General features: G+C 48.6%; 1 protein-coding gene across 1 annotated transcript in view; it reads right to left on the bottom strand.

The window, feature by feature from the left end:
• The window catches only part of Tmem132c (transmembrane protein 132C), a 307,579-nt gene extending 293,720 nt beyond the window's left edge, over window positions 1-13,859 (bottom strand). Inside the window, exon 1 of the mRNA XM_021187016.2 lies at window positions 13,664-13,859. Coding sequence (XP_021042675.1) covers window positions 13,664-13,769 — 106 coding nt within the window. The 5' untranslated portion in view covers window positions 13,770-13,859. The remainder of the gene's footprint in view (window positions 1-13,663) is intronic.
• Window positions 13,860-16,153: the final 2,294 nt, after the last annotated feature.

The raw sequence follows: 16,153 nt of genomic DNA, 5'->3' as shown, positions 1-16,153 counted from the left end.
AGAAGTCCTGCCCAACACACCCCACCCCCATGTCACCGTGTCACTGTGGTGAGGTCAAAAAACGCAGAGTCAAAGTTTCATAGAAAGAGAAATCCTCACGGATTATCAACCAACAGCAGAACTGAAGTGGCTGAACTACCTAGAAGTCAGCGCTATTTGGTGACGATGGCATTGTCCCGAGTCTTTGGTCTCTCTGACTTGTCCACTGTCACTCAGTCTATACCATGTCTGTCAAGTGTGCTGTGATCCTGTTCATCAGACACCAACTCAATGTGCCCATCATTCCTTTCTCTCCTTCTGATTCCAACACAGCTCTCTTCTTCTGGGAAGGCTGTTCTTCTGGTTCCAGCAATGTAGCTTTAGTTTCCTTTCAGTTGCTGTGACAAAACATCACATCTAAAGGAGAGCAAAGGCCATATCTGGCTTACACTTCTAAGTCAGAGTCAATCACTGAGGTAAATAAGGGGAAGAAGTCAAACAAGAACCTGAAGTAGAAACCACAGAGGAACACTGCTTGCTCACAGGTTCATGCTTAGCTAGCTTTCTTCTACAGTCCAAAACCATCTGCCAAGGGAATGGTGATACCCACAGTGGGCTGAGCTCTCCTACATTAATTCACAGTCACGCTCCCAACATGCCTATGCGCAAATCTTATCTAAACAACTCCTCAAGTGAGGCTTTCTTTTCAATGACAGTAGGTTGTGTCAAGTTGACAATTAAGTTCAACCAGGACAGGTGGGAATTGCAATATTTGTGTGGACCCCAGTGTTGTGACACCTTGTGACAATGTAACATGGGACACTAGGCATGTCTCATCATTTCCACTCAGTGTAATAGTCAATAGCAGAGATACAGACCAGCTACTCTGAGGACTTAAAAGCAGTGTCATGGCTCCTTCTTTGTCAGTTGGGTCTGGGGCACATCTGCATATAAGATTTTGTTTTCTAAAGACCATTCGTCAATCCATGTAACTGAGCTGAGTCTTGGTCCAGGACATGGAGGTACAGATTAGCCTGAAGAATCTTAAATCCAGAAAGTAGAACAGCTTAAAAAAATAATGAAGACCTGTCAAAATGACACAGACATCACTGTAAAAATGGCGTCCCATGGCCAAATCCATGATATTTTAAGCATCAAAATAAACAGGGGTGGTAATAAAATAAAGGAAGCAACACCTTGGTTCTGAGGACCAGATTTTTGTTGTTGTTGTTATAGCTTTGTAAGAGATGAGGAATCTGGACTCAAAACGAAAACCTGAAGCTCTACCAAGAAGTGAGATAAATTTGGGGTCTTCATATACCTTTGTTATAAAAATACATATTGATTTAAAACATCATTTAGAAGCCCTCACAGCAAGGGAGCCTGGAAGAAATTATCTTGATCAAGTAGCCAGAGAAAGAAACTTTAAGGGGATTGCTTATCTGAGCAGCCTGATAAATGACATTAAACTTTTTTTCCATTGTTGTGACAAAATACCTCACAAAAACAACTCAAGGAAAGGTTTATTTTGAGGTCTCATTTTTGATGGACAGCCCGTCATGGTGGGGAGGGAATGGAGGCGGGAGAGTGAAGCAGCTGGTCACATTGTATCCAGAGTCAGGAAAGAAAGAGGTGATTGCTGATGTTCAGCTCACTTTCTCTTTTTGACACCATCTAAGACTCAAGCATAGGAGATGGTGCCACCCAGAGTGGGCAAGTCTTCCCACATCAGGGAAACCTCCATGAAAATGCCCTCACAGACATGCTAAGAAGTGTGTCTCCTAGGTGATTTTAAAACCAGTCAGGCTCACAATGAAAGAACCACCACAGCCATGAAAAGACCAGCCTGCACCTTCAGCAATGTCAAGGTGATAAAACTCAAAGAAAGACGGAGAAAAGTAAAGAAACATGACAAGGGTGGAGAGACAGCTCAGTGGTCAAGAGCACTAGCTGCTCTTCCAGAGGACCTAAGTTTAATTTTCAGTACCTACCTGGCAGCTCATAACCCCTTATAATTCTAGCTCTAGGGATCCAGCGCCCTCTTCTGGCCACTGTGTAATGCACGCAGGTGCATAGCCACCCATACAAATGCACAGAGTATATACATAATTTAAAAAAAACAAATGAGCAGCCAGGCGGTGGCGGCACATACCTTTAATCCCAGCACTTGGGAGGCAGAGGCAGGCAGATTTCTTAGTTCGAGGCCAGCCTGTTCTACAGAGTGAGTTCCAGGACAGCCAGGGCTACACAGAGAAACCCTGTCTCGAAAAAACAAAAAGCAAAACAACAACAACAAAAAGAGTAAATAAAAAGAAACCAGGACAACTAAATAGCACATGAAGTTCTGAGGTTTGACTGTTACAAGGGACAGCACTGACTCAAAGGGAGCAAACACCTTGGGTCTGAGGACCGGAATTTTTTTGTTATAGCTTTGTCTTTATTTTTAAGAAAACTCAAAGAGCATTTGGTGTGCTTCACTGCAACCTTGGCTATTAATTTGATGGGAGCCTCTGCAAGGTCGTGGCAAAGGACACAGTTCTGTGACCACGTGAGCCGGGTGGGTGGGAGCTTTCCCATCTCAGAGGCAGCTGGTGCTGCCTGAAGGTGGTGGGAATTTAGAAGGAAGGACTTTCCCTGTGTCATTTATGGAGAGAGCAACAGCCCCAAACTCAAGTGGTGGTGTTATCGGAGAACAGAAGAGTGAGGTGCCAAAGAGAAAAAAACTCTTCTGTGCCTAGAATCCAGCCCCCGAGGACACTCTGTTAGCCAAGGCTATCCAGGATCAGAATGAATGGGTGTGCACCGGGAGGTTTGTCTTGGAGAACCGACTCACACCAAGACAGATGCAGCTGGGGCCAATAGCTGCCAGCCATCTGCAGGGGAGTCCAAGTCTGCAATTCAGAATCCCAAGTTTGCCTTTGTCAGGGACGCCATTCTGTTGGTATAAGGAGGACTTCACTTCACTGGACGGAGGCTCATCTACATTCAAGAGATCCTTACATGTACTCAAAGTCTACTGATGTAAACATTAAACTCATTCTTTAAAACCCCCAAATAAAACCCAGAATAATATCTGGGTTCTGTGGTTCAGCCCTATTGACACATTGAACGGCAGAACTGAAAACCTCAGGGGTTGGGGGCGAAGGTGTTGCCTTCAAAGCTAGACGGAAACCTCTTAGGGAAAGCCACTAAACGTTTCTCCTCACAGACCCAATGTTCAAGGACAGGGCCATAGACTGAGTGTCAACTGAGCAGCAGAAGGAGGGGACGGATTCCAGCTAGGAAAGGGTACTTTACCAGGACCTGTATCTTCAGGATAAAAATGTTTGAATTTGAAGAGAAATGAGAAAAGTCTGCTGTGAGTCAATTCATTAATGAAATGGGAACCCGGGGCTGTGTACTGACCCAAAACATTTACATAAGTTGAAGGAAAAGAACACACTGCTACTCAGAAAACCAAAGATGCTACATAAACCTGGGGCAGAACAAATCGCTCCAGATGGAGACTTCTCCCGGGGTATGAGGAAGGCAGCGGGGAGCCTTGGGGGCTGCGTGTGTATATCCAAGGCTTTAGGAATCCAACCACAAATCCTTCGTAGGTCCTGGGTGGGAGAAAGGGGGAGATGGGAAGAGGGATCCTTCCATTCTGCGGGGAAGGGTCAGTGATGGGAGAGCCTGGTCTAGAGCCAGAGTTGGAGCCATGCCGGATGGGTGAATGAATGAATGAATGAATGATTTCCAAAGCAAACAGAATCCTCTCAGTGGGAGTGTGCTGGGTGGTAGAGGAGTGTGTGTGTGTGTGTGTGTGTGTGTATGTGTGTGTACATGTTAGGTATGTGTCTACATACATGAGGAGGCCAGAGGTCAATTGTAGGTATCATTCCTCAGCTATTAGGCATATTTTCTTTTTGAGATAGAGTCTCTTACTGGCCTAGAACTCACTGATTTGACCAAGCTGGCTGGCCCTTGAGGCCCAAGGATCTATCTTCCTATCTCTGACTCCCAGGCACTGGGATTACAACCCCTCCCACACATTCTCTTTTTCTTTTTTCTTTCTTTCTTTTTTTTTTTTTTTTTTTTTTTTTTGGTTTTTCGAGACAGGGTTTCTCTGTATAGCTCTGGCTGTCCTAGAACTCACTATGTAGACCAGGCTGTCCTCAAACTCAGAAATACGCCTGCCTCTGCCTCCCGAGTGCTGGGATTAAAGGCGTGCAACACCACGCCCGGCTTACACAGAGTTCTCTGTGTGGGTGGTGCAGGAATCAGCCTTCAGTCCTCAGGCTTGTGTGGCGAGCACTTCACGGACTGAGCCACCCCCCAGTTCCTGGAGACTCCTACGAAGTGGCTGTTTATGCATAACCATGAGAATCCAGCTGACATCCTCCCATCCCAACCCCGTCCCCAGGAAGGGAGGCGTCTCCGCCTTGGCCGTTATCATTTGGCTTTTGTTCCTTCGCTGCTTGTGAGATGCTTGGCTTCACCACAGAGCATCTAGTCCCTTTTTAAAAGCAAAAATTCTAAACATCGTCCCCTTTTAAAGAAAAACATGTATTTATGTGTACAAACGCTTCGCCTGGATTTAGAGTGTGTACCACACACATGCAGTACCCCACACAAGCCAACTGAAGATTGGGTGACACAGGATCCTCTGGCGTTGAGACAGTTGCAAGCCACCCTGTGGGTGCTGGGAACTGAACCCAGGTCCTCTGCAAAAGCAGCCAGTGCTCTTGACCCCTGAGCCTTCTCTCCAGTCTCAAATCTCTGTGCATCTTTCTTCTTTCCATACTCTGTCCTAGTGGCTAGAACGGAGCGAAGCCTGTGCCTCAAGCTCCAGAGACTGACCCAGCCAATCAGAAACTCCCATCCCTGTCCCCTTCAACAACTGAAAGGCTCAAGTGTGGGTAGCTACTGTCAATGGACTCACTCCTGAAATTTCCACATTCATTGAAGAAGTCACCGTCTTTGGGCTGGGTGTGCTATACCAAAGGAATATAAGTATCAGGTGAGCTTCAGGAGACAGAGGCAACTGCCCCCCACAATGAAGTCAAAGCCACCCAGAGAAGACCAAAGAGCATACTGTGACATTGCCTGATTCCTGGATCCAACTGTCCCTGAAGCCCACAAGGATCCTTCAGGCAGCACACTAATACACAGCCCCAGATGCAAAACTGGGGGGATTTTTGTTTTGTTTTGCTTTGTTTTAGTTTTTGCCTTTTCAACTGAAGATGCTGTAACAGAAAACCGAGTAACTCCACACTCATCCACTGGTCACCACCATGCAGAAGCAGGTAAGTACCTCACTGGCTACACACAAAATCATTGTTCCCCATGAAAACAAAATGATGAAACAACATTTCTAAGGCTGATACTATTCAAAGTAGGTTTGTGTGTGTGTGTGTGTGTGTGTGAGTGAAGGCCAGATCTCTTTGTTTATATTGTTGTTGTTTTTCTAAGGATCATTGCTAAGATCCAATTCAATAATAAGAGTAGAAACTAGCACTGTGTGCACACATGTGGATGTGTGTACTAGACAAGGGGACCATCTTCAAAGTTTCTTTAGTTTGAGAATATAAGAAACAATGCCTCACAGAGTCCCTAATGGGTCACCACATGCCAAGGCAGGTTAACACGGTATTAACATTTTCACAGATGCGGTAAGGAGACACAAGGGAAAGCAGCTATGATCATTAAAGATGGGGGTGGGAGGAATGGTTTAGCAAAACAAACAAAAGGAGTCCATTAGAGAATGGATGAGAAAATTAACTAAGAGGCATATCCCAGGGCTGCTCTGACCACTTTGATGGTCCTGAAGATTCAGAGGGAATGTAGTGCTTAAGAACAGAAGTAATAATGCTAGGGTGTGGCTCTCTCTCTCAGGGGATGGATCTCAAGTTGGACCAGTCATTGGTTGGCTGTTCCCTCAAGGCCTCTGCCTCTGCTGCCAGCCTTTGGACCTCCTTTCCCCTAGCTGGGCTGCCTTGTCAGGCCTCAGTGAGAGAGGATGCACTTGGTCCTCCTGTGACTTGATGTGCTAGGGCCTGGTTGGTACCCATGGAGGATTTCCCACTCTCCTCAGAGAAGGGGAGGAGGTAGTGGGGGGGGGAAGGGTTTCTGAGGGTGGGACTGGGAAGAGAGGAAGAGGAGGGAACTGAGCTTGGAATGTGAAGTGAATAAATTAGTGGAAAACCAAAAAGAAAGGAAGTTCTGGGGGTGGTGGTGGTGGCAGTTGATGTATTTCAGGACAACATAACCCCCCCCCCCACACACACACACCTATGTCTGTGACATAGGGACACTGCATTGAATCTTTTCCTTTCCTTCTGCTGTCATTAAGTGCGCTGTTCTGTTTGTTTCAACATCACGCTCAGGCCTTTTAAAAACATCCCACTGTGATGAGACTGTCTTCTACGATACTCTTTCTGGTTAGTGTTAACAGGACCAATGACAACAGCAAGTGTTCTGAACTCTTCTAACTACGTGTTGATGGCTTGATGGCCCTGGAAGACACATCTCTCCTCAGAGCTAGTCAGCACATCCTTACTTAGGAAAGGGTGGGTCCTGTGGGTTCGGTTATGTTGAGAATTTCGAACACTCTGGGTTAGGGTGGGCCTTGCATTCAATGTCAATTAGCCTTATAAGGCAGAGCGGGGGGCAGGGTGGAAAGATGGCTCAGTTAGCACAGGGCTTGGCTTGCAAGCATGGGGAACTCACAGCCAGACTATCCTAATTGGTAAGTCCCAGGCCAGTGAGATGGTGTCTAATAATACAATGTAAAGATCACCTGAGGAATGACACCTGATCCCCCCCAGCCCCTTTCACCCCTCCAACCCTATACACAAAGATGGAGGAGGAGGGACCTACCCAGAAGCTAGCCACGGGACCACAGAGGCTGAGAAGGGGGTGACACAATCACAAAGCCAGGAAACACTAGAGATTCCAGAAGCTGGGAGAGTCAAGAAAGAATCCTAAGCACTTAGGAAAAGGTATGGTCCTGCAGGTACCATGATTCTGTACTCTGGCTCCGAGAGAGAATTGATTCTGTCTCTACCTTAAACTGTAGATTAGGTGGCACAGAGGCGGCCCCCTATGTGGTGTCTTGTCATGCCAGCCCTAGGAGACAGGTGTTACATGTCTTAGCTCACATGTCTCTGTCCTGAAGACATAGGAAGTAAGTCTGATTCTTCATACACTAAAATCTGGGGCTCAGAACAACTGTGCTGATGGTAACAGCAACACCCATAAGGTCTCTGTGCTGGGAGAACAATGTCCATGGATTTTGCTTATATCATCTACCCATCCCCTTCTGGTAACAAATGACTTTATGGTTTCTCTCTGGGAAAGAGACTCTGATTGAATATGGCATGGTGGTGCTATTAGTCAGACTGTCCCATCAGGTTCTAGTACAGCAGTTCTCAACAGTCCTAATGCGGCAGCCCTTTAAGATACCTGATGTGTGAGCCCTGTGGAGACTTGACTACTCTCTGATCCGACCACTGCCCATCTACACTGTAGAATGACTCACAATTTTAGGCAGCTCTTCAGTTTGTTTGATTTGTAGTTCTACAAATAGAACCAAGGGTCTCCAACACACCGGGCAAGTCCCTACCAATGACCTACATCCCCAGCTCTGGGGAGCTTCTAAAGAAATAAAAATGATCACACACACACACACAGACACACACACACACACTCTCAAGTTCAGTCCAGCCCTGAGTGTATTCATCCCAAGAATCTACGTCCTGAACCAGAGATAAAAAAAAAATCACTGAAAATGAGCAGAGTTCCCACAGCATCTAAACAATGTTGCTCCGTGGAAGGCAGGAGTATTTGATAGCCATGGGGATCCTACAGTGGATTGCATGCTGTGCCTATGAGGCCTCCAGATTTCTGGGCTCTCTGTGCAGTCCCTCCAGGAATGGGCAGAACTGAGGCCCAGAATGAAGCTGCCCTTTCAGGGCAACGACGTCTGACCTCAATTAGCCTATAAGTGATACCTCTCCACATGGATCGAAGAATGTGAGTCTTATGTAGAAAGGACATCAAAATCTCCGGTGGCTTCAGGATTCCAACCATTTCAGAGTCCTACTGTATTGCTAGCAACTGTCATGGGGGAAAAGGATGTGTGTACGATGCAAAAGATGGAATATCAGTCTCTGAAGAGTAGCATAACCCATTCTCTTGGAAATTTTGCTAACTCAGACTCTGTATTGACCTTCCTGGTCTCCTAGAGGCAGCAACTTCTAAATCCCCAGGGTGCTTAAACAAGAGAACTGAGTAAAGGTAGGAGACAGAATAAAGACCCATAGGGATAGCAGCTACAGGATGCCCAAAATGCCTGGTCAGAAACAAGTGCAAGCTGATTAAATGTGAGTTTTCACCCTCTGATAAACGACACCAACAATCCTTAATCAACAATTCTCTTAGTGATATCTAATACACAAAAGTGCACGGACTTCAAAATGGTTTTGTGTAGGGAAAATAAATGGTCCTGGAAATATACTCTTTTAAGATTAGTATAAAGCCTACGGAGCAGCATAATGCAGCTTGAATATAAGCTTTGATGAATTAAAGATGCATTTTGTAAACCTTAGGGCAATGGGTAAAGCTGAATCGGAAGCACAAATGAGCCCATAAAGGAGATAAAATGGAATCACAGAAAATGCTTAACCCTACAGCAGAAAGAGACACGGGAAGAATAAGGAGCAGAAAGGACCTGAAGCAAAGCAGTGTGCACAGTGTCAGTTCCTAATGTAAACGTGCAGATAATTACATTACATATAAATGGTGTAAACATGGTCATTGAAAGACAGAGATTGGTGTACTGGATAAACAAAGGAAAGCCCAACTGTACGCACTTCGTAAACTATCAACAGCAAATACAAAAGGCAATGATTTGGGGCTGGAGACATGGCTCAGTGGTTAAGAGTATAGGTGTTCTTCTAGAGGTCCTGGATTTGACACCCAGCACTGACATCACAGTTCACAACCTTCTGTAAGATCAGTTCCAAGGGATCTAACACCCTCTTCTGGCCTCCGGGGGGTATTGAACTCACATGTACTCGATGGCCCCAGTGTCTAGAGATTCTTGTGACCTTGGCCTAGGGGATGATTTTCTGGAATTGGCAACTAAGACACAATTGTTAGGAGACTTTTTCATTAAGATTTAAAATCTGATTTTCCCAGGACAACTGAAGAGAAACATATTCCAGACACAGTTTGATAAGGATTTGTGTCTAGAACACATAAACTGCATTAAAAGACCACCAGTAAGAAAGGAAACGACCACCATTTTTAAGTGGGTATGCAATATATTGAAAGGGTCATTTCACCAAAGGAGATGCATGGACGGCCATGAAACCCAAAGGACACTCCACCTTATATGCCGGAAGAATGAGGATAAATTAAACCCCAAAGGAGTCAAGAAAACATAACATGTAAAAAACATCCCGCAGAGGGGCTGTGAGAGGGCTCAGCAGGTAAGGCAGCTTGCTACCAAGCCTGACAATCTGTTGAGTTCCACCTCTGGAATCCACAGGGTGGGACCGTGAGAACCTGGACCTCTGGGAAGCCCTCTGACCTCCACATGTGTGCACCTACATAGACACATGCACACACCAAGAGGAAATAGTTTTAAAATCCCAAAGACGACGGATGGTGGTGATGGTGGTGATGGTGCACACCTTTAATCCCAGTACTTGGGAAGTAGAGGCAGGTGGATCTCTGTGGGTTGGAGACCAGCTTGGCCTACAGAGTGGGTTCCAGGACAGCCAGGACCACACAGAAAGACCCTGTCTCCAAAAACCAACAACCAAAAAACCAACCAACCACCCAACCATCCAACCAAGCAACAACAACAGCCCAAAGTAATTTGCTTGTACTTGGCTACTGGAATAGCAGTATTCCAAGTAACCAAATAACAATGATACTCAATGGGAAGGATGATACAAAGTGATCTGGTGGAGGGGAAACAAAATGTCCAAGTTACCAAATCACTCAGCATCACCCCAAGGCCTAGATACTCATCCAGGAGGAACAAACCCAGGCCACCCAGAAACCGGTCTGTGAATATTCCCAAGTTTTCCATAATTGCCAAGACCCACAGTCCTTCAACTAGCTTTCATTTGAGCAACAAGTAAACTGTTGCAGCCAGTCAAGGGAATATTACTCTGCACTGAAAAGGAATGTCCACTGACCGCCACAGAGGCAAAGCTGACTATGGAGGAGACTGTGCTGATTGGACAGCAGCAGATCTGAAAGCCAGGCACAGTGGGAGTCCATCACCCTGTTGTTATGGAAACAGGATGGTGGAAGGAGGTGGTACAGGGTTTCCGAAGGTGATCCAAAAGTTGATACATTTATATGTGTTTGTCAAAACTTATAACTACCTACTTTAAATGGGAACATTTCATTGTATGCGGTTGTTTTTTCCTTAATAAAGCTTAGAGCAAAGCTTTATTAAGAACAAAGGGGATAACCAGGGTCCGGTGGGATTGCTCAATGGTTAAGAGCACTGGCTGCTCTTCCAGAAGACCTGAGTTTGAACCCAACACCCACATGGTAGCTCAAAAAAAAAAAAAATCTGTAACTGTTGTTTCCAGGGGATGCCACACCTTCCTCTGGCCTCCAAGAGAACCAACTGCACATATGGTACACAGATTTACATATGAGCAAACACTAATACACAACAATAAAAATAAAAAATAAGCTTATGTATAGCTTGTGGCAAATAGAAGATCATTTCTTGTAGTTTACTCAGAAAATCTGTATGCAGTTGTGCAGTGTAGTTTAGGAGTCCAACATAGATGCTACAGGGAGGAAAATGGATTTTTACGTGGCTTCACCGATTTTTAAGACTATAAATGTATTTCTATTTTATTATAGGGATACTCCCACTCAAAACCAAAACCAAACAAACAAACAAAAACACTGAAAATCTGCGCAGTCTTTTGCAAGCATCGCGTAGGCAGTCCAAGTCTGATGAGAGCCGGGTGAACAGGGAAGAGCCAAAGCCTGGTGGTGTATCAGTGGGGGTTCCAGGGACCTTTGAAAAGCTGACACACATGGGGATGCTGTGTGACAGATGAGAAAGGGTGGACGGAGGTCCTGGTCCCCAAAGACAGCATGGCCTTGGGCAGGGAAGAACCTTTCTTACTCCAGCCCCCAGAGTGCTAAGAGGCCAAAGAAGTGTTTATTTTTCCTTTCTTCCTTCCTTCAGTGGCCAACACTGATCTTAAAGCTATTTCCAAATAGCTCCAAAGCCTCCTCCAATCGAAGGCTCCCGAGCTTCATTCACCTCCGTTGATTCGTCCGATGGCAGCATCATGTGTACAGCTTGCAGCCCACACCTCCATGGAGGCCTCGGTCCACCTGGCCATGTGCACATCTCAATAACGGTGGACCTTCCAACGGGTTCCATAGCCCAAACCAGTTGTCTCCGGGGCCCATCCACCTAATCAGAAGCCATCACAAGCCCACAACCCTTTCCACCTGCCTCTGAGGGTTGACAGATGTAGAAGAAGCCGGTGTTTCCAGCTCAAGGCAGGGCTAGGGAGAGAGCCCTTCCTTTCAATGCACTGTCCTATTTATGAAAACTCCAGAGCACAACCGTGTTTTCTGCAACCCCTGATGTGTTGCAAAGCTTCAGAATTAACCGTCAAAAACACACAATTGGTTGGTGGTTGGTGGCCAATGACTGGACAGATTTCCAAGGTTCCAGAAACATGCACAGAGACCCTTGTATAGACAAAAGTCCCTGGTGGCATAGCTGTTTTTAAGACAGTGGAAATTTAAACAAGGGTGAGAAGGTGTTTGTTTCTGTCAAACATGCTGTGGAGGAGTCGGGGAGGTGGCTCAGGGGTAGACTCACACATGCGCGTGAGTGCAGGAGGACCTGAATCCCAGACTCAGGAAACAGAAAAAGCGAGGCAGGTGAGGCAGGCTGGCTTTCCCAGCGCCTAGGAGGCAGTAATGGACAGGACAGGGCTGGAAGGAACTTAATGAGGGAACTCCCCCGCCAGATGAGAGGCCCTGTCTCAGGAGAAAAAAAAAAACCTCCGTGGAGACGGACTGCGGAAGACAGTGAGGATTGATCGCCTGTCTCTACACACAGGTGCGAACACACACCCGCTTGCACACGCACGCACGCGACATCTTACAGAGTAAACACCAGGCTGTGTTAGGAAGACACCGGGGACGAACTGTAGCTTTCATTAGCCATACAAAGTGAAAACACATTTGGCAGACAGGTTTCCAGAACCAACCTTAGAAGCCCCCCTCCCTCCCCGCAACATGGTGAAGTCTAGCAAATCCAGGTGTCTTGGTGGGGAGGGAGGGGGGCGCTTTGCATCACATGGGCTTTCCCAGCCCAGCAACCTTCACCATGCCAGCCCCACCCCAGCGCCTTCAATCGCCAGCCCAAGGTCTAAACCGGCCACCGCAATCACAGCCGCTTCTTAGTCAGAAGCGAAATCTGGGTCTCTTTCTTTCTGCCCATTATGCCATTTGGTGATCAGAATCCGCGGGGAGGTGAGTGCTGAGAGCCGCCTCTGGGCTAATAGCAGAACACAGGTAAAGGCTCCTGAATTTCTGCTCTTTGGGGGGAGAAAAAGCCCACTCCCAATCCTCCCCAGTTTACCCGGGGCTCTGGGGAAATAGGACCCATTGGAAGGAAGCTCAGCGTGCATGGCAGGCTTGTCTGGGAATTGCTCCTCCAGTAAGGGGCATCCCCTGGTTTCACATGGTGGAGTAGAGACTTTTGTAAAGCTAATTCTACTTTTTAACGCCAATTGTCAACTTGTCTCCCCAGATACATTTCCAGTCCAGCCTTGGAGCCCCGGGCAGGAGTGAGGTCTCGACACCTGCGCGGGGCGGATTAGAGAGGAATCCTCAGTCCAGTCCCTGTCAAAGGCTGAGCTCGAACCCGCCTCGCTGCGGGAGGGCTCAGGACTCCGTGGAACACCCGGGCTTAACCCATCGCACGCAAAAACCCCTCCAGGGCGCCCCCGCGACCGCACCCCGTGGCTCGCGGACTCTAAATGCCTGAAGCCAGCGGCTCTGATCTTCCAGCCCTGCCCGCTGCCGACCGGTTCACAGAAGAGTAATATTATGACTTAGCGACCTTAAGCGGCAACGTGCGCTCTGGCTAGGCTGCGTCAGCCGGTTTGCACAAGTCTCCAGAAACCTGCAGAGTCCTGGTTCCCACGGCCCCCGGACCAAAGGACCGAAGTGGGAGCCTAACGGCGGAGTCGCTGGAAACCAGAGCGGTCCACTGCTTTCAACGCCACCGCTCGGTCTAATGAATGTATGGAGGAAAGTCTCGGGTTTCCTCTAAAGCTGGGGAAGGGGCCGCGGGAAACCAGGGTCTTCCCGGCGTCCCACAGCTACACCGAGTCCGGGGTGTGCAGCCCAATGTAGAAGTCAAGGCAGCCCAGACCCAGAGTCCAGCAACCACGCCCCCGCCCCCCCCCCCAGCTCTCCCGGAGGGAGGCAGTAGGGCTTCGGGGTGGGCTGCCGCGGAGGATTCCTACCCCGACTCTAATGCTCCAAGCTGAGGCCGGTGTCCGCTGTCTCCGTAGCTGGAGGCTCTAAGATGGGACCCGGATCACGCGCCGCCCTCTCCACCCTCGCCCCGGCTTTCCCGCAGCCCACTGGGGGACCCGGAGGTCCCCGCCAGCGCCCGCCTTACCTTGGCCCAGCAGCGTGGCCAGCACCAGGCTCAGCGCCCCGTACCGCGCCGCCCGCCTCGGGGCCGCGCCCTCGGAGCGCATCGTGGCCGCTGTCACGCCATCCATCGCCAGCCCGGGGACCGCGCCGGTTGCCCCATGCCCGGGGCCGCTCCCGGCAGCGCTCCGGCTCTGGCGGCTGCTCCTGAACCGGTCCAGACAACTTTTCTCGGGTTGCAGCCGCGGTCCTGCTGATCCCGCCCCCGGGCCCGCCCACTTCGGGCCCGCCCACTACACCCACCGGATCCGCCCACCTCCGGCCCCCGCCCGCGGCCAGAGGGATGGATGGAGGATGCCTGTGCGCCGGAGCGCAGGCCTCGGGATGGAGACCCAGAGAGAGAACGAAGAGACTCAGAGACCTCGAATCCCTCTCCTCCTGCGGCTGATCGGCCGCCTCGCAGTCTCCTGCCTCCGCGCAACCAAGTCCTGCAGGACGGCTCTGCCCAGGTGCTCACCACGCAGGATGGAGCTGGATCCTTGCTCCCTGCGACTTGCTCCCCCCCCCCACCCCTCACGGTCACTCGGGGTCGTCGGTTCCCCATCCACAACACTAGGTCCTCCTCTTCTGAGGGCTGAAGACAACTGGATTTCAAAGTCACGTGCAGCTGTGGAGGAACTATCTAAGCGAAAGATTGGATTCAGTGGGATGTGTTCAGATGTGTGCCCCGCGTGCACTGCGCGTGGAAAAGCGGCGGCTAACCCCACTGTCTTTAGAAACCGGCCTGGGGCACGTGGCGAAGGCGAGACTCGTTTTTGTGTCTCTCACCCAATATACTTAAAAAAAAAAAATCAACTGTGCAGGATTAAAACAAAACAGCGACGCCATGTCTCCATCTCTCCTCACACCCCCCCCCCAAAAAAAAAACCCATGCCTCAGATGTGCCCCGGTGAGAGCGGTTTCTCTGCACACCCTCGAAACTATTTTTTCCCGACTTCCCAGCGCTCCCTTCTGGCATCACCAGGTTCTAGAGATGTCCCTTCAGGCTTACCAGCTCAAGGGTTTCATCTGCTGGTCCAGGAGCCTGGGCAGTGTGCTGCACATAGACTCTCTTGGATCTGCAAGTGAAAAGTCTCCAGGCTGCATGTCTGAGCCTCTATCTGCCACCAGCTCTCCTAACCGGGGGATTCCCCACCCTGTTCTAAGCCTCACGCTGCATAGGCTCAGTGGTCTCTCTCCCATCCAGGGCTGACTGGATCATGTTGACCAATCCTTTGGACCTGCTTTGCTTTTAAAAGCAGTGATTGATGTAGAAGAAATACCAGGGCAAGAAGCAAGCTTTCCAACCCCCAGGTCAGGAGAAGGCAGAAGAAGCCCAAGGACCCCAGGCCTTGGAGACTAGCTTGTACCCGAAACGCAACTGGGCTCTCACAGGCCAGGGAGGCAGCCACTTTATATTTAGGCGATGCAGGCCTAACTAACTGTACAGCTCACTGAGCCACCGTAGACACATCCTTAGGAAGCAATAATGAAGTCACGTGGGCCCCTAGAGGGGAAGGCAGACTTAAACGTTCTCGTTTGTTTGTTTGTTTTTGTTTTTTTTTAAGTCTGGAAGTCTCGAGGGAATGACTTAAAAAAAAAAAACTCAAATATTTAGCAAAGGAGATGTGCAACAGCCTGTTATTTCAGACCCTGGAACTGGGGTCTGCTTCATCCACCATCTTCTGTTCAATAAAAGGAATAAGAATTTAAAGCCCCAAGGGGTTCTCACCACCACGTCTACACCCCGAATCACCATACCTACTGTCATGTCCTCCAATCTCTTGAACCTCAGATACATCTCCCTTCCTGATCCTCCAGAATAGGAGACCTAAGCAAACAGAGCTTTTCCTTTTGCAAGCTCCACTTCAAGACCTCCTTTAATCTGCCACGTGACTTCAATCCAACAAACACATGGGAGAGAGGATTGTCGGTCCCTTTATCTTGGGAAACCCGCAGGTTCCCCCCCCAACCCCCCCCCCCCCCCCCAGCTAACAAAGTTTCCTGTATTTATTTATTTTTTTTAAAGTCCTGTATTATTGAACCTCAAAATCATTAATTCTTTAACTGAAATTGCTTCCAGATGCTCGCCTGAGTCTCATAAGCGACACCAGAGACTACTAATCTCCTCAAAGGGTATTGCGAAACTCCCCATAGGCTGCGGGCACATGGAGACAATTAATATGATTTATAGGAGGGCAGAGTTATTGGCAGGAGGCCTCCACATGTGCCCAGGGCTTCTAAGTGGAAGAGGCCACTTTTTAGGTTTGTTTTGTTCATGCTGAAATCTTAAATGGACGGAGTATGGAGCTTGTGGGTGCAGCTTAGAGCAGCTTGCGCTGTCTGCTTCCAGGCAGGGTGTATGTCTCCGTATTGCTGTGTTATACATTAAATGAGCCAGTGTTACCAAGGGTAAGACTATGAGGATATGGCTATAGATTGGCCTCGTAAAAGCAGCCGTGGTCAGCTTGCGAAA

The sequence above is a fragment of the Mus pahari genome, chromosome 23 (assembly GCF_900095145.1).
Source record: "Mus pahari chromosome 23, PAHARI_EIJ_v1.1, whole genome shotgun sequence".
NCBI classification, from domain to species: Eukaryota; Metazoa; Chordata; class Mammalia; order Rodentia; family Muridae; genus Mus; species Mus pahari.
Note: the sequence above shows the minus strand (reverse complement) of the source record. Positions and strands in the feature narration are given on the sequence as shown.